The 18,956-nt window shown below is 37.1% G+C and overlaps 2 protein-coding genes across 2 annotated transcripts; one reads left to right on the top strand and one right to left on the bottom strand.

Moving 5' to 3' along the window:
- Positions 1-8,648: 8,648 nt before the first annotated feature.
- Positions 8,649-11,432, top strand: LOC136208303 (ras-related protein RABC2a-like). The gene is made up of 6 exons (XM_065999115.1): positions 8,649-8,875; positions 8,977-9,045; positions 9,658-9,723; positions 10,323-10,444; positions 10,942-11,070; positions 11,149-11,432. The coding sequence occupies exons 1-6, from the start codon at positions 8,731-8,733 to the stop codon at positions 11,314-11,316; spliced, it is 699 nt and encodes a 232-aa protein (XP_065855187.1). The 5' UTR covers positions 8,649-8,730; the 3' UTR covers positions 11,317-11,432.
- Positions 11,433-12,334: 902 nt separating this feature from the next.
- On the bottom strand, positions 12,335-16,210 carry LOC136207984 (uncharacterized). Its single transcript, XM_065998844.1, has 6 exons — positions 15,868-16,210; positions 13,678-13,769; positions 13,504-13,582; positions 13,310-13,404; positions 12,749-12,844; positions 12,335-12,675 (listed from the first exon to the last, which is right to left on the bottom strand). Exons 1-6 carry the CDS (start codon positions 16,031-16,033, stop codon positions 12,595-12,597), a joined length of 609 nt encoding a protein of 202 aa, XP_065854916.1. The 5' UTR covers positions 16,034-16,210; the 3' UTR covers positions 12,335-12,594.
- Between the last annotated feature and the right edge of the window lie 2,746 nt (positions 16,211-18,956).

Raw genomic sequence — 18,956 nt, 5'->3', positions numbered from 1 at the left:
TTCGAATTGAGGGAGAGGAAGGGGGGCATCTTGATTTGTTGGCACCGCCGATAGCAGAGGTGGTGGTGGATGCGGGACTTCGGTTTCTGGGTCGATTTGTGGCAGATAGACCGCTCAACTTTTTGAGCATGAAAAACAGAATGGCGGTGCTGTGGAGACCAGTGAGAGGAGTTGAAATTCAAGAGGTAAGCCCTAATCTTTATTCCTTTGAATTTTTCCACCCGATTGATAGGGATAGGGTGTTAGCTGGAGGTCCTTGGTCTTTTGATAATTACGTGCTGATTATGAATGTTTGGAAATATAGAGTACATGTGGATGAGGTGAATTTACTGAATTACTCTATCTGGGTGCAAATTTATGGGTTACCTGTGGGGACTATGTCTGAGATAGTAGGAAAACAATTTGGGCAACTTTCTTGGGAATTTTGAGGAGTATGATATGAACAATAATATTGGTATTCATAGACAGTTTATGCGTATCAGAGTCAGCCTAGACAGTGAGCGTCCATTGAAAAGATTTAAAAAGCTGAAGAGCACAGGAAATGTTTGGTCCTTAGCAACCTTTAAATATGAACGGTTGGGGATCTTTTGCTATGTGTGTGGTTGCCTGGGTCATACGGAACGCTTTTGTGAAAAAGTTTTTAACCTGCAGGGGGGGAAAATCCAGAGAGAGTGGGGGGAATGGCTAAAGGCCCCTATAAGAAGAGGAGGGGATCAAAGTGGGGCGAAATGGTTAAGAGAGAGCAATGGGGGCAGTATGGTAGGAGGGAGTTAGAGGGGATTTGGAGGTATGAGAGGAGGAGGTATGGGGGTTATGAGGGATATAACTAATACAGGGAGAGGGAGAGGGGATCAAACAAACATGTCGGGGAAGGGGAGAGGGAGGTGCTGATCTGCCCAATCTCAGGGCCATTTTTTAAGATCATGTTAGAAGATGAGGGTGGAGGGAAAATGGGAGAGGAAGGGGGAGATAAGGGTGAGGACACTGGGATGGAATTAAACGATGTTAGAAAGAGAAGAAGGGAGGGTCAGTGGGAGGGGAGGGAGAAGGAAGGGGAGAGTGGACAGGAGGGGGAAATCTCTGTTCCTGGAAAGGATAAGGGGATTTTTACAGAGAATGAATCGGCGAGCCCTAAAATGCAGGGCCGCCGGGGAGAATGAGTTGTTTAAGTTGGAACTGTCGTGGCTTGGGAAACCACCGGGCAGTTCGCTCTCTAAAGGAGCTTGTTTCTTCCCAAAGTCCCAATATTGTATTTTTAATGGAAACATTGGTGGAGGATCAGAGGTTAAGTGTCATTAAACAACAGTTGAAGTTTGAGGGAGCATTCCCTGTGTGTAGAAGAGGTCGTAGTGGTGGGTTAGCTTTGCTGTGGAAAGCAGGGTTACAGGTGGTGGTCAAAAGTTTTTCTGATCATCATATTGAGGCTATTATCTCTGATCCGGTCCAGGGAGATTGGAGATTTGTTGGATTTTACGGGTTTGCTGACCGTAGTAGGCATGGAGAGTCATGGGAGCTATTAAGGAGTTTGGCTAGAGATGTTTCTCTTCCGTGGGTTGTGATAGGGGATTTCAATTGCATTCTTAACGCTTTTGAAAAGGATGGGGGAGCCAACTACCCCTACCTTTTAATGCAGGACTTTGCCAAAGCAATTGAGGAGTGTGGTTTGTGTGAGCTGGAGCTGAATGGTAACCCATTTACATGGGAAAGAGGTAGGGGCTCTCCGATGTGGGTAAGAGAAAAGTTAGATAGGGGCTTTGCTTCAGCAGAATGGCTGAACCGATTTGAAAATTATCACCTCAAATCTTATATGACAGGGTATTCAGATCATCTTCCACTTTCACTCTGTTTGGAGAGGGCGAGAAGTAGAGGTAGAGGAAACAGATTCTTCTTTGAGGAATCTTGGCTTAAAGAGCAGGAGTTTCGGAATCTGGTAATAAGGCAATGGAGAGGGCGGGTGGGTAAACCAGTGAAAGAGAAATTGGAGGATTGTGTGCAGAAAATGGCAGAATGGGGAAAGGGTTTCAATACGAGATTTAAAAGCCAGATTAGAAAATGGAGAACCAAAATGGAAAGATTACATGGTAGCAGTGATAGGGATTCCATTGCCTACTATTTTCTTGCCAAAAGAAAACTTAATGACATTCTGAAAGCTGAAGAGACTCATTGGAGACAGAGGGCTAAGGTGTTCTGGTTGACTGAAGGGGATAGAAATAAACAATTCTTCCATGCTCATGTCAAAGCAAGGAGACAACAGAACCGTATTGCCTCACTAATTTATGAGAATGGGGGGTGTGATCGAAAACCAGGCTGATTTATTGGACCATGCGCAGAGGTATTTCCAGGAGGTTTTCTCTGCTTCGAATTTGACAAGAGTGGATACGGTCCAGGTAATTGATACACTTATTGACTCCCCTACAAATGATTTACTTGTTGCCCCGTTTGAACTGGAGGAATTTAAACAAGCACTATTCTCAATGAGTCCTAACAAATCACCTGGTCCTGATGGGCTAAATCCGGGTTTTTTCCAAGCTTGTTGGGATACAATGGGGGCAGAAGTGGGGGCAGCCTGTGCAAAGTGGCTCCAAGAGGGAGAATTTCCTCAAGGGGTAAACGACACCACAATCGCCCTTATACCTAAGATTGACAACCCTCGAATGCTTACGGATTTTCGCCCTATCTCTTTGTGCAATGTCATCTATAAAATTATTGCAAAGGCCTTAGCCAATCGATTGAAAAAGATTCTCCCTCAAATTATTGGCGAAACCCAATCTGCTTTTGTTCCAGGCAGGTCTATAATTGATAATGTCCAGGTGGCTTTTGAGAGCATACACTTCATGAAGAGATTAAATAGAGGGAGGAATGGCCAGGCTGCTTTAAAAATTGACATAAGTAAGGCCTACGATAGAGTTGACTGGGATTTTCTGAAAGCAGTTATGGTTAGGATGGGATTTCACGAGATTTGGATTGGATGGATGATGATGTGTATCACAATAGTGAATTACAAGGTGGAAGTGAATGGGGATTGTTCTGATCAGGTTGTCCCAGGAAGAGGCCTGCGACAAGGAGACCCACTATCACCCTATCTCTTTATACTGTGTGCCGAAGTCTTATCTAAACTAATAAGGAAAGCTGAAGATGAAGGGCTAATCTCTGGATGCAGGATTTGCAGCAGGGCGCCAGCCGTAACACATCTCTTTTTTGCTGACGACAGTTTTCTATTCTTTGGGACAACTGTAGAGGAGGCTAGGAAGGTAATGGAGATCTTGACTGATTATGAAGTGGCATCAGGACAGGCAGTAAATTTGAATAAATCAGGGATCTTCTTCAGTTTAAATACGTCAGAGGAAGTGAGAAGTGAGATCAAATCGATTTTGGGTGTGTCAACTCCTCTAGATACTGGGCGGTACCTGGGGCTATCTTCGCTTATCGGTCGCTCGAAGCCCCGGATTTTCACTTTCCTGGTCGACAGACTGCGCAAGAAGTTTGGTGCGTGGGGTCTAAAATTCCTTTCACAGGCAGGGATAGAAGTGCTACTCAAATCTGTTGCCCAGGCCTTGCCAACCTTCTGTATGAGTACGTTCCTTTTACCCTTATCTATCTGTGATGAGCTGCAAAAATTAATGAATTCCTTTTGGTGGGGTATGAAGCCTGAAGGAAGAAAAAACATACATTGGTTTGATTGGGGTAAATTGTGTAGGCCTAAAGACTCAGGAGGGATGGGTTTCAAAGATTTACATATGTTTAACCTGGCAATGTTAGGAAAGCAGGGTTGGAAATTGCTAAAATTCCCAAATACTTTAATAAGTAGAATGTTCAAAGCTAAATATTTTCCTAGGCATGACTTACTTTCTCTAAATTAGGCAATAATCCTAGTATGGTTTGGAGAAGTATATGGGAGGGGCTTAGCATATTGAGAAAAGGAACTAGATGGAGAGTGGAAAATGGCAGGTCTATTAGAGTTTGGGAGGATGCATGGGTACCCAGTTTAGAGGGTTTCTGTATAAATTCGTTCATGGTCCCTGGAATGGAGAATTTGACTGTGGCTGATCTTTTACTTGAGAATGGGAGAGGGTGGGACATGTAGAGACTAAATGGATATTTTAGTGAAACCGAGGTGCAGGCTGTTAGCAATATTATTTTGCCATATCATGTAGGAGAAGATATGAGAATCTGGCACTGGTCAAGGGATGGTCATTGCAATGTGCATTCTGGCTACTTGACTGGCATGGGTGAGGTTGAAGGTAGTAGAGCTCAGGAAGGTTGGAGAAGGTTGTGGAAGTTGATGATTCCCCCTAAACTCAAACAATTTATTTGGCGCCTTTGCTCGAGATGTTTACCCACTAGAGCTCGGCTGGCTCAAAGGAGAGTTCCCATCTCCACCGAATGCCCAGTATGTGTGGAGCAGGAGGAGACAGATAACCATTGATTTATTGATTGCTGTTTTGCAGGTGACATTTGGCGAATATCAGGGATTCCTACCCTGCTGGTTGACAATGTGAATTTTGCTGATTGGCTCTTACAAGCTTTATGTGGCTCAAATCAAGATATGATTGTCAGATTATGCTGTGCACTAAAAGCAATTTGGGACCACAGAAACCGAGTCCTTTGGCACATGAGATGGTGGCCGGCAGATACTAGTTGGCGGAGCAGTCTGGAAGCGACTCAGGACTGGAGAGCTTATCAAAAAAAGGCGTCACCCTTAGGCAACAGGAGGATGGAATTGAGCGATCTTCAATCAGCCATGGCAGTAGCCACTGTCACCAGGGTGCCATCAACAGACAGCGCGGAGGGACAGTAGCATCATAGCACTGCGCGCAACAATCCCGAAGTTGCGCATATTTTTGGCGAGAGACAGCACGCGACGATTCAGCAATGGAGCACACCTAGCCCAGGCTATGTCAAATGCAACATAGACGGGGCAATCTTTAAAGAATTGAGAAGCAGTGGTATGGGAGCGGTTATCAGAGACGAAAGAGGAGCCTTTTTATTATGCAGCAGCAGCTTTATCCCAGGTATCAAAGAGCCACGTGTTATAGAAGCTCTTGCTATTCGTACGAGTTTGATATGGCTATCTAATATGGGATTTACAGCTGTTGAATTTGAATCTGATGCTAAACTAGTGGTAGATGCTATTCATTCTGAAAAACGGGATATCTCTGAATTCGGAATGATACTAGAGGACTGTCGAGTAGTTCTAAGATCCAATCCAGCTTTTAAATTAGTTTTTATTCCTCGCTTAGCGAACAGTGCAGCTCATTTGGTAGCTAGGCTTGCCTGTTCCAATGCTAGCGATTTCGTTTCAACTATGATGCCGGAATGGCTTGTGAACACTATTGTTATGGATGCAAATCCATCATTTATTTGATCTTTCTCTTTCTGGTTCAAAAAAAAAAAACATAAATGATAGGATATTATTAAGAGCCTAACATCAGCAAATTGAACGAAATTCAAACTATTTTGTGAAATCTCCATTCAATGTCTTGTATATTACAAAGATTACAAAGTATGCAAAACATTTATTTTCTCTTGTTTATTTAGTAAGAATCTCATTGAAAACATGTGAAACGAACTGTTAGCGATATTTTCGTAATATATTAAATATTGTCCATTTTAACCTTGTTACGTGTGGATTGAGTGCGGACGTGACAGTGAAATTAATTTCCAATTAATTTGGACGGTTAAATGATGAAAAATGTATGCAAAAACTTGATTTCTAAACGAAACGATTGGCGAAGAACGCAATGATTGAAAAAGTCCATCTTGGATTTCTAGTGCCGCTATAGAAGCTTTAATAGAATGACAATGGCCACTAAAAATTAAATAAAGGAAACTTAGATGCAAAATTGACACGATGATTTGAAAAAAAGTCAATTTTATTGATATAATGGATTAATTACATAGATGTTGATAAGATATGAGCGATTACAATCAAATTTATATCTATTATTACAAAATAGCTAAATCGATTGTGAATATTGAATTTAAAACAAAATATGAATAACAATGGAAATTGGAATACATAATCGAAGAATGGAATTGAAATGTTAATAATAGAATTGAAACGAAATTGAAATGACAAACTCAGCCAATATGGCTAGCTTTAACGAGTCTTGGCTAAAGTCGGCTTAGATTCCACGAGCGTGAGCGCGACTTGAACAATCGATGGACGGTATGAATGTCTTGAGTATGAACTTCCAATAATGATTTGATGATGATTGTGGGCGAATTGAATGTTTGGAGAATTAAAGTTTCGGAATCGGGATTGACGAATGATTTTGAGTTGGATATCGAGTGTGAGAACCTAACAGATGTTAAATAAATAAAGAGGGACGACTCTGGATTGAATTGATTTGGTGTCACAAAAGCTAAATAGAAGTAGATTTTTGAAAGCTGAAACAGAAAATCAAGACACAAAAACATGTATAAAATGAGTTTCCGGACACGGAATTGAACGAAACGAAAGCTTAGAATCAAATTTAGGATATTGGAAACAATAATAAAGTGAAAATTTGGACCAAAAATAGACTCTATAATACCGAAATGAGGTCACAAAAAAATATGGGCAGAATATGTAAAAGAACAACAAAAGAACAGAAATTATGAACTTCGAACGATGAAAACTCTAAAAGCGGATTTGGAATAGACAAAATAAATAAAGAAAGCTAAGAATTATTCACTTAGAGCTAGAGAAACTCAAAGACAAAGCTAAGAACTAAAGGAAAAGACTCAAGAAATTGAAAAGAGAAAATTGTATTTGCGTTGAATGTGTGTCGAAATGAGAAGGAGGTGGCGTTTTATTTATAGTTGAAGAGGGTATGTTTAGTTACAACTAGCTCCTAACTTGCCTCCACTATTTACTAACTTCCTTTGTTTTTAGTATTTAGTTTCGATGAAGGTGGTAGTTAAATTGGTTAGAGTAAGAGTATGGATAACAATTAAATTAACTAACAATTGCACATTATCTAGGTATTGGCTTTACTTCCAAACTTTATTTCTCCTTCCATATGGACCCGAATTAGACCCACGAACACATCCCAGATTCATCGGGATGTCTAGTTTCTGGAACATTCGATCTCGTGAGAAAATTCGTCCGATTGATACCCCGAATGGTCAATTGAAGTGACGTTGGGACAGCAGACCCGTACTCTAACTTCCAAAATTTTTTTCTCCCTCCATATAGATCCGAATTAGGCCCACGAACACATCCCTGATTCCTTGGAATGTCTAGTTTGTGAAAACTTCGACCTCGTGAAAAAATTCGTCCATTTGATGCCTCAAATGGTCAGTTGAAGTGACGTTGATGCTACTGGAAAAATGGTCCTTATGGCTTTCTCTTTTTCTCTTTCTTTTCTTTGAACTGGAGGCCAGCTTGTTGAGATGAGAATGCCAGTTCGCCGAGCTAGACTTTAGAACTCCCTCTGGGATTGGCTAGATTCCAGTTTGTCAAGCTAGGGACCAACAAGTGCCTAAGAGATGTTTTTGTTTATTATTAATTTTTGTTTATTTTTATACTTTGCAATAAAAATTACGTTATGTTTCTAAAAAAAAAAAAATTATTTTATAGACCAATATGAACATATTTATTGTTACTCATTCAAAATATTCTCATTGAATTGTATTTTAACATTGAAAAAAGCCGTAATCTTTTTCTTTCATAAAATTGGATTGCTCCCAACAAAAACTACAAGTAAAAAAAAACCTATTTCTCTATTTCTTGCTGACAAAAGATAGATTAGGGATTTGAGAATTGGTGTTCTATTGTTACAATAAAGGTACATTGGGGATTTTTATTTGCTTTTCTTTTAACAAATTAATATTAATTACTGATTTGGAATAAAAAATGAAAATACATGCCATGTATAACAATGGGCAAGAGTTAACAGCCCGGTTAACTTCCCATTCCATCCATAGATGTAGTAAAAGTTACCAATTTGAATACCTAATGAATCAAAATATCACCAAATTATACCTCATGATTCAAGAGGCAAAATTTTAGAGGTTCTGAAAACCATTTTCCCCTAAAGCTACAAATTATAGTTTGTTCGGAGAACAGTTTCCATTCTTAAAAAAAAACAATTTTACATTTACCAAACAACAATAGTTTTAGATTTGCTTTTAGCCGAGAAAAATGAGAAACTGTGCTTTTAGGTCTGAAGAAGCGCGCCCTCAATCAATACCTAACGAGTCAAACATTTACCCAACTCAAGTTTTTTTTTTTTATCATGACAACCTAAATTTAACCTAAAACATATTTAACCATACCCTAATCCACTAATTTTGTATTGGATTGGTATCTTGGCTATTACATATAATTTTACTAAAAGTAACTTGTATAAATATAAGAAAATATAGTAGTAATTTTAAATATCCATTCGATCGAGTTTTGATCCAATACGTATTTAATAAACCACCCAAGCTTTTCGTGTTGAGTTCGTATAGTATTGCCAAGAAAAATCTCTTTCCTTTACAAAGTGATTCTAATTAAGGCATCCATCTCATCCAAGTTTTAGAAATTTTCATGTAAAAGGAATCTTAAAAAAATACACAAAACAGAATAAGTGCAAAGGAAAGTTCTTGGTATTCTTTTTCTTTAACTTCTCCCAAATCAAGAAGAATTTATGCCATTCTTTCTTTTCCTTTCTTCCTCCTATTTTCCCCTTTTGTGTTATTCTCTTTTTCCCTTTATAAGTCCATGTTGTCTTTGGATCAAGATTTCAACTTGATCAAACAATGTCAACATCTTCAGGGAAGCAGGGCAGTAGTGACTATGATCACTCATTCAAGATCGTTTTGATCGGCGATTCAGGCGTCGGAAAGAGTAGCCTTCTAGTCAGTTTCGTATCCGGTGCTGTCACAGATCTTCCTAACACTATCGGTATACTATAATTCATACATTTCTCAATCTCTGTGTAATTTTTCATGTTATTTCAATTGAGAAATACACATATATTCTTGTTCTGTTTGATTGATATCTAGGTGTGGATATGAAGATAAAGCAATTAACAGTGGGTAAGAAGAAATTGAAGCTCACAATTTGGGACACCGGTAAGTTTTAGTTAACTCTATAAATTTTCGAGTAAATCTATGCCGAAAATTTGAAGTGACGTGATTAATTATGTACCTAAGCCAGCCACTCCAAAGTCTTAAAGAAACGCCAATATTAGCTCCACAAATACTGCTATCAACAGAAATGCTCCGAAAAAACTTCAACTTGTTACTATTTATAGACCCCGATTGGGATGTTTTGTTACCGACGGTGACATAATATAAGTGAAGCTAGCATTACGTGGCTTGATGCCATTAATTTAGTGGAAATTCATAACAGACTTTGGGCGGCCTGGTGCACTATGCGTCCCCGCTAAGCGAGGGTCCGAGGAGGGGTCCCACCAGTGTATTGGGGGCAAGCCTTTCCTGACAATTTTTTGGCAAGAGGCTGCTCCTAAAACTCGAACCCGTGATCACATGACAATAATGTTTACCGTTGCGCGAACGTTTAACGTTTAACGTTTACTGTTGAAATTCATAACAGACTTTAACAGGATAAAAATCAAAGTTCAATTATTATTTTTATGACACGAAATGCAGTAACCGTAGAGCCGAAGTCAAATGGCTGTTTGATGTTACAGTTTAACTACATTTGTTAATTACTTGTTGCAGCTGGGCAGGAGAGATACAGAACACTAACAAGCACTTACTATAGAGATGCCCATGGAATCATTCTTGGTATGTACTCATTCTTCATATGCTCACATGTGATTTTCTGATCTTATGTTTGCTATAATGCACTCAGTTACCAAGCTCAGACACTAATCTGTTCAAAAATAATTAAGCTAAACCAATTTCGTAAGAGAATACGAGTTCAATCAGGAGTATCAAAACAAATTAATGTGTCATAATCGTGTTATGTGATTTATATTTCCCACATCATTATCAATAATGTAAATGAAGCAAAAATGATAATCATGTCAGGTAGATTCTCTATAGATCGTATTCTCGTACCAGAATTTGATAACCTTAAGTTCAAGACCTTTCTGTATTTGTATCTGTATTTTAACACAGTCCTAAAATTGCCCAATAAATTAGGGCAAAAGCCATATTTGTGCTCTTGTTTTTGCCTATATTTCATCAATAAGCCAAAGTTCTCCCTGGTCATTTATTATACTTGTAATTTTTGGATAATTTGCCATAATTAACAAATTGGTCAGACATATACCATACTCTTCGTCAACTGGCATGTCATTATTCACGTCAGATGTAATCCTTTTCGTTTTTGTCGAGCCAATTACGGTTATTAACAATTAGTCTTTAATTGTTATTTACAGTTTATGATGTGACACAGAAACAAACCTTCACCAACTTGGCAAACGTGTGGACTAAAGAAGTTGAACTCTACTCAACAAACAAGGACTGTATCAAGATACTAGTTGGAAACAAAGTTGATAGAGTAAGTTTTCTCAATAGGAAAACCAATTAACTGCTAACAAGACTTCGGTTCGGAGTGGCCATCAGTGTTAAAAAGTGTAAAATTCAGTAGTCATACCGTTAAGAATTGAAGTTCAGTGGCCATGGGTGTAATTTACCCAACCAAAAAATGATACATTACTTGCTCAATAAAACACTAACCTACTAAATTTGGGTTGGATTCATATTGTTTTATGGGATAAGGTACCAAAATAGGTCTATGGTTTTTGGGGAAGTATCAATTTAGGCTCCACATACAAAATAGCACCAATATGGGCTTAACGTTTAAAAAAGGGTACCAATTTAGGCATCGACAACGGAACGTGACACGTCATTCATATTACTCCGTTGATACTTCCCCAAAAACCATGGACCTATTTTGGTAGGTATCCCTTGTTTTATTGGTTTGTGTACATAATTGTCACCACTAGTTTTTTTCTATTTCAATAGCAATCTATATTTGTGCTGTTTGACATATAGGAATCAGAGAGGCAAGTAAGCACAGAAGAGGGAATGGCTCTTGCAGAACAACATGGATTTTTGTTTCTTGAATCCAGTGCTAAAACTAGAGAGAATGTAGAGAGATGTTTCGAAGATCTCGCACTTAAGGTAGTCCTTTCCGTGGAGTGAATAGATAATTGTAGGTCAAAAAATCAAATTCTTAACAAGCTAGATTTCATGTTGCAGATACTGCAGGAATTCGAGAAGAAACGGGAACAAGAAGAGGAACTGAAGAAGAAAGAAGCAGCTAAGATGCCACCAGAACCAAAACCGGTGGAACTTAAACCGCAAGGAAACCCAAAACCAACCCCATACACAGGAGCGCCAGGTGGTAATGGGGCCTGCTGCAACTAAGACTTTATTGAGTAACAGTTTCTAATAATGTATATGAAGATTCGTAGTTTGTAATAATGTGTTGAGTAACAGTTAGATCCGTTACCAATAGTCAAGTAAATTGAAGTTTCTATCGACATCTCGTGTGTTCAATGTGAGGAATGCGACATCTCGTGTGTTCAATGTGAGGAATGCTACCCACCTAGGGGTGCAAACGAGCCTTGGTAGTTCGCAAACTATTCAAGCTCGGTTCGGTGAAACCGGCTCGACTCGAGTTCGGGATCGGCTCGAGCACTAACGAGCTGAGTCCGAGCTTCCTCAGGTTTGGCTCGAAAGCTCGCGAGCAGGCTCGATTGTTTTTAATTACATATATTTGATATATATTTCATTGGTTATTATTAGTTTTCATCACAATTCACAACTCAAATAAGATTTAACTCATACAAAAAATGACACAAAAAAGCTTAGAAATTTGAATCTTTAGCTAGACAATTAGGTTTTGATGAGGAATAAAATACATTACAAACTTTAATATATATGTCATTGTTTGAAATTTTTCTCCGAGCTTGTGTTTTCCGATCACAAGTACCATATACTGTTCTGGAATCTCGACAATAACATGATTGTTTTTTTTTATAAATATTTTAAACTCATATAGAGTATGTTATAAAGCTTTTCTATTTTTTTTATGCTACTTATTTTATACATGTATGATGAATTTGGTTAAAGTTCGTTAAAAGCTCGATAAAAGCTCGGCTCGATCAAAGCTCGGTCAGATTCCGTCAAAGCTCGTCAAAACTCGATTCGAGATATTAACGAGCCAATACCGAGCCTACCTAGGGTTCGGCTCGGTTACACCCCTATACCCACCTAAGCAAATTCGAAAAAGAAATCAATAAGTTGATCGGTTTCCAAACTCCTAAGGTACATGTATTTGGTCCTCAAATAAGACCAACTACAGGTATTTGCATTATATTCACAATAAAACATTCATACCTTGTCCTCAATTCGATGCTCTACCCTACCAATAATTCACATGTAACACGAAAAAGATATTTATATATATGTTTCAATCTCTTCAGAATTCTAAAACTTGCAAACTAAAAGGATAACATGTTAAGCCTTTCTTCTAATGAAAATCCAATAAAACCAATGGCCATGGCTGAACCGCCACTCGGTCCTAAGAGTGATCAAAGAAGAGTGGGGAACCTCTCAAAAACTAAAAATGTACCTCATCCTAACAACTATCAGATACAGTTTGCTGTGTTATCTGAGCAATAGAGCAGTTGTACTTATAACCTAATGGCAGGAGAGAGCACTCACAGCAGATTCCAAAATTCTCCTGGCTTCTGTACCGGGTTCTGCTAACTCACCTGGGGTCTGCAAACAATAATTGATCATTAACAAATATGGCGTAAAGGTGCAATTCAAAAATTGTTCAGATGATGCTGACCTTTTCATATACATTTGGTTTTGTAGCAGGAGCACCAAAAGCCAGCAGCAACCTTATAACGCCCACATGTTCGCCTCTTGCGGCATGGTGAAGAGGCTGACAAGAAAACAAAGTTATCTCATTATGCAAAAGTGTCTAATGCAGGCTTTGAAGCTAATAACACATAACACGGTCATTTAGAACATTTCCAGTCCCTTTCAGACAGCTGAAGATCACATTATTATCTAACCAAAACCAATCAAACACATCTACAAAGATGAAAAGAAACGGGAGAAATCTCAATGAGAATCCACCAAACAAAAATGTTAAGCTATATCTTAAAGTTTTATCTAATATCATAAAAATAAAATAAGGGCGGCCCGGTCGCATTACGCGTCCCCGCTGAGCGAGGGTCCGGGGAGGGGTCCCACCACAAGGGTGTATTGGGGGCAAGCCTTCCCTTGCCAATTTAATTGGCAAGAGGCCGCTCCTAAGACTCGAACCCGTGACCTCTAATATCATAATTAAACTAAAATTGCAAGCCTCCTAAACTCAATGAAGATTTAGCTTTTTTATACTCACTGTATCACCCTCAGCATCAACTGTTTCTACCATCCTTTTGACACACTCTGCATCAGTAGCAGAGTTCAAAAGAAGTCGGGCAACCTCGGTATAACCTACAGCAGGAAAAACAAATAAAAAAAATTAATCAAATCCAAGGAATCCTGGACAGACAATTTCAAATAAGATGTTGATAGTTCGTGATTGTTGCTTACCCCCAGCACAAGCGTCATGCAAAGGTATCGCTCCATCTTCATCCTTAGCCTCCACATTTGCTCCTCTTTCAATTAGCAGCTACATTTAACAGAGCATAGGAATTGGATTTGTTTTCATATGATGGAAGAATAAAGAAAAACTGAATAAAAAGGTTATAACTTGATGGAACTTACCTGGGCACAAGGTAAATAACCATAGAGACAAACCAGATGAAGAGCTGTGTCCCCATCCTCTACCGCTTCATTGACACTTCCATTCAAGTTCTCTGCACCCAGAAAGAAAAGCATTAACAGAAAGGTAAGCTGAAGGGAGTTTGAATTGGCCATCCAGAGTGTTTTTTCAAATTCACTCAATTGAGTCCTCAAATATCATTTACAGATTATCACAAAGCTATAGTCCACAACATCTTGGCTATACCCTTGAGACTTTCCAAAATTCATTCAAAACTATTTAAGGCCCTTTTATTTCCAAATTCATTTATTTCGCCAAAAGTTCAACAATCGCACTTAGTATCTTTATCATTTGGCAGAACTAAAGAATGAAATATCTATGTTAGAACATATGATCTCTGATTCATTGCGAAATGCACAAAGCCAAACACCGAATCCCAAAAACTCATTGCACAACTTCATCACTACACAGGTATTATTCTTTATAGCTTTTCTTGAACTCCCTAATCTAGTCATGGCACAACCAGATTCTTTAACTGATGCATAACATTTCTTGTGCTTATTATTCACTTTTATTGTTATACCAGTTTATTATCAACGATAGGAGATCATGCATACTATAGAGCCTCAGCAAATCATCATTTTTGCATAAACTCCACCAAAACCAGGACAACTATTTCTCCACCAAATCAAAGCGAGTTCAATCCCCACAACCACTCACCATCTCCAACCCCATTCACAATTGATGTATGGAGATCATAGTTGTTAATGGCACAAGGCATGAGGCTCAGGCGCACGCCTGATGAACAGAACGCGCAGAAAATGACAAAAAAATAAATATAAACACAAAATCTAATCATCAATATTTGATATAAACAAGACAAAACCATATAAAAACATAACATCAAAAACACCAAGTTAAGTGTTGACAACAAGACTAAGATACTAGAAATGAAGCAGTCTGCTGGTTTCTTGCGTCGTACTACAGAAGCAGCTCCTCTCCTTTATGTCTCTCACTCTTCTTCCCTCCCTTCTATTTTTAAGTCTTTTTTATTATCTTTTACTTAGATGAACTAATCCCGAAATGATTCGGGGTCGGCTAACATGAACCATCGTACAAAACCGTGAAATCAAATCGTGTCAGCGACATAAATTCTCTCTCTCCACTCCGACCTATCCACTACCATATTTTCCTCAATTCCCAATAAACTCATATCACTCTCGATCACCCTCTTCCAAGTTCGCTTAGGTCTTCCCCTACCCCTCACCATTACATCCCTTTGCCACTCTTCAGTCCTCCTAACCGGCGTATCAAATGCTCTTCGCCTTACATGGCCAAACCACCTTAGTCGATTTTCCCTCATTTTATTCTCAATAGATGTAACCTCTACTTCTGTCCTAATTATTTCATTACTCACCTGATCCTTTCTCGTATGACCACACATCCATCTCAACATACGCATCTCCGCCACCGACATCTTATGAATGTGACAGGGTTTCACTGCCCAACACTCCGTACCATGTAACAATGCAGGTCTAATTGTCGTGCCATAGAATTTTCTCTTCAATCTATTAGGGATACCGAGGTCACAAAGGAAACATGTAGCACTCTTCCACTTCATCCAACCAGATTTAATCCTATAAGCAACATCTCCTTCTACTTCTCCCTACTCCTATCGCCGCTAAACTTAGACTCTAAATATTTCATCTTACTTCAGCACAACTTAAAGCCTCTAGATTCCAAAGTTTGTCTCTTGGTGGGGTGTGAGCCTTTTAAAACAGAGGCTCGCCTAGGACTTGTTAGGGGCAGGACCTTAAGCCTAGTATGAGGCGCGCTTCAGATAGGCCTTTAACAACTATATATGGAATACTAATTGAACCACTTGAACTTCAAATTGGAAACAAATAGAGTATCTATCAATTCAATGGCTTTAAATTTTCACAAAATTAACCTTCAGCTTAATTCAACACATCCAAAACAGCCTAATCAAAAATTGAAAAACCTAAAAAGAGAAAAATTCACTGTTCTAAAAAATCAATAACCACACTAGATGAACAAAATGAGCTAGGGAGTTTAGCATGCAACAAATAGCAGGACAAAAAAATCAAACAAAAACAAAATCGAATAAAGCAAAAACCAAAAACGATAAAAAAACGAAGAAGATTAAGCAGAGGGGATTACTGAGAACACACCTATAGCTATCCGAAGAGCCTCAACATTGCCGACCTGACAAGCGGCGCCGAGTTCCCGGAGGTGAGGGGGAGTATCAGGATCAAGGTCGATCATCGGTTCCTCGAAGAGAGCATTATCCTCAACGTTCTCTTCCTCGTCTATAAGACCATCGCGGTGCACGGCCATCTCTGCCTTGTTTCTCCTGTACAACGGCTGTGTAACTGTTGGTTGAAGTTCGTACAACTTTGATAAACCCGCCCGACGATTTATTGAGTTACTCGGAGGCTCTGCTTCTGCTTGTTTCAGTAACGACGAAGCACAAGACTTGTTGGCAGGCTTCGCACCCGCCACTCACCAGGCCCAATATGATAACACGCATTCCTGTTGAACTTAACAAAAACGATTTATTATTTTGGATAGGGACCAAAATTGAACTTAATGTTTTTTTTTAAGAAATGTAAATTTGATTTTAACCTATGATTTAACGTGTTATATCTGAATTTACGAATAAGTTTGTAGATAAACCGAAGCAATTACATATATTTCTTTTTTTTTTAAAAATAAGAACAACTTCTATTAATCAGAAACCATTTCTTGGAGAATTACAGAATTAAAAAAGATGGGATTATAAAAGATAGAAAAGGATTAGCATTGGAATAGACCGCTCTAATTAATGTATGAGCTGCAACATTTAATATAGTAAATATTTTAGATATTTTGATAAATTTTTGTATAATTAACTTATACGCCGCATATATACTTCATTGTTATATTTTAACCGTTTTTTTTACAATTGTGTTAGTAACATACTAAGAGCTTGTTTGGTTCAGCTGTTGTTGCTACTATTAACTGTTTAATTATTAGTATTTGGTAAAATTATATTGAACTGTTGTTGTTAGTATTTAAAATGTCTAATATGGACATTTTTAAATTAATTACAAATAAATTATAAAATAAAAAATGTATTACACAAGTTAATAAATAATGTAAATTAAAAAATTAAAATAAAAGATTTATTGAATGTAATAAAATATTGTTTTTTCGATAATTATGTTATAAAAATATAAATAATGTTAGAGAATAACATATTTTGTGAAAATAAGAAGAATAATTTTGTCAATAACAAATAACTACAAACAGTTGTTCATGAAAAGCTTCAAAAATGAGGTTTCGTAAAAAAACTTCAAAACGCTACAGTTTCTATAGAAAATACTAAACGTTGCGGTTATATAAACCTAATAAAACGATATATTTATTGTGGTTTGGAGTGAAACGTTAAACACTCATTTGAAAAGCTGAAACAAACACTCACTAAGTATCCTAAACATAATTTTCTTTATTATACTAAACATAGTCAGTAACATACTAATTATCTTAAATATAGTTAGTAACATACTAAATATCTGAATCATTCTGAATCCAATCAGTGAAATATTGTTTTCTCTACGGTCGAGTCAAAGTATATCACAACTACATAAGTAGTAAAGGAGACAATTTGGATTAAGATGTTCATGACAGAACTAGTAGTGTCTGTCATTGTTAATTACATTACTATGTACTATGATAACAATGAAGTCATTGTACAAGCAAAGGACTCATAGTCCCATAATGTATCCAAACACTATCTTAAGTGGTACCATCTCATCAGAGAGATTATAGCTAGAGGAGAAGTGAGAATTGAAAGGGTGCTTACTAAAGACGACATTCATTGATGAATGCTTACCCCATAAGGTTCATTGTAGTCATGCAAACTCTTGTGGGATTGTTTTGAAAAAAAATTGATTTTAGTCCAAATGGAAGAAGGTTAATGCAGTGTCCTAAAAGACAATTCCTATTGATAAATGAATTATTTATTACTGAGTTAGGTATTTTTTGATAAAACTGAAAATTAATTGCTGAAAAAATAAGTACTGTGATTTAATTTATATAAAAATAGTAGTTGATAATGTTTAACTTAAAATGTTAAGTTAAATATTTTGACTTATCAAAATAAGTGGTTTTCAATTTAATTAACTAATTTAAGTGGTGGAGAAACAACCGTTAGCAAACGCACTTAAATTAAATAAGTGCTTAATATTTTAATTTAAGCAATTAAGTGGTTTATCAAACAAGGCCTTACCGAGTTCCGGATTTCTAGTTGTCCTTTTCATTCCAACGGATGATCAAATTGCAGATGCTCTTACCAAACCTCTAGGTAGTGCTCAATTTTAGATTCTTCGATCTCGCCTCATAGTTTATTCTCGCCATCAGCTTGAGTGAGGTGTTAGAGATAATATCAATATTATCTTTGAATATCTTCTCAGTATATTTTTTTATATCTTATTAACTGTTAGAGATTAGTTTCATTATTATTTGTAACTAGTTTTTGGCCCGTGCGATGCACGGATTCATCTTAATATATAAATATTAATAAAAATACAATCTAATAATTACAATTAATGACATAAATGTGTTATATAAATTAAATATTATTATTTGATTTTCACATTTACTTTAAATAATATTTTTATAGATAAATATAATAATAAAATAAAAACTAATATATTATATATTATATTATATTTTTTATCAGTAAAAAAGGAGGAAGTGACACCTCAGTTCCATCGTTACTGTTTTATATTATATATAGATTATGTCCTACAGTTTTACTCTTAGTTTCTTAGTTTGCAACTAAACTAAGTTTGTGTATTTATACCTAATTTAATAGACTTCCTAATGATGGGAAATTACATTTCTTAAATATTCTAGTCAGTCTTAATCTTTCTCAATCTCCTAATCTATTAGGAGGCGTTTGTTTTTGAGGTTCAGAAAATGGTAAGGAAAGATATGAGGTTCCATTCCATTTATTAGTATTTGTTTTACTAATTCAATCATTTTTTTTTCTAGTTTTGAGTTTATCTATAACTCCTCTAATCTCATTCCCCAATAGAAGAAGGTTTTCTATTTTCTTTCCCATCTCTTACTAAATTGAACTTCTAAAACCTCCTTATAAAATTCTACTTTAGTCTCTATTTTAATTTGTATTTATATTCATAGCCTATTTATTATTAATTTTTTAACCTTGGATTAATTTCACTTTTGATCCTTTTACTTATATATTTTTAATTTT

This window comes from Euphorbia lathyris, chromosome 10 (assembly GCF_963576675.1).
Source record: "Euphorbia lathyris chromosome 10, ddEupLath1.1, whole genome shotgun sequence".
Lineage (NCBI taxonomy): Eukaryota > Viridiplantae > Streptophyta > Magnoliopsida > Malpighiales > Euphorbiaceae > Euphorbia > Euphorbia lathyris.
The sequence above is the reverse complement of the archived record's forward strand: the minus strand, read 5'-3'. Positions and strand labels throughout refer to the sequence as shown.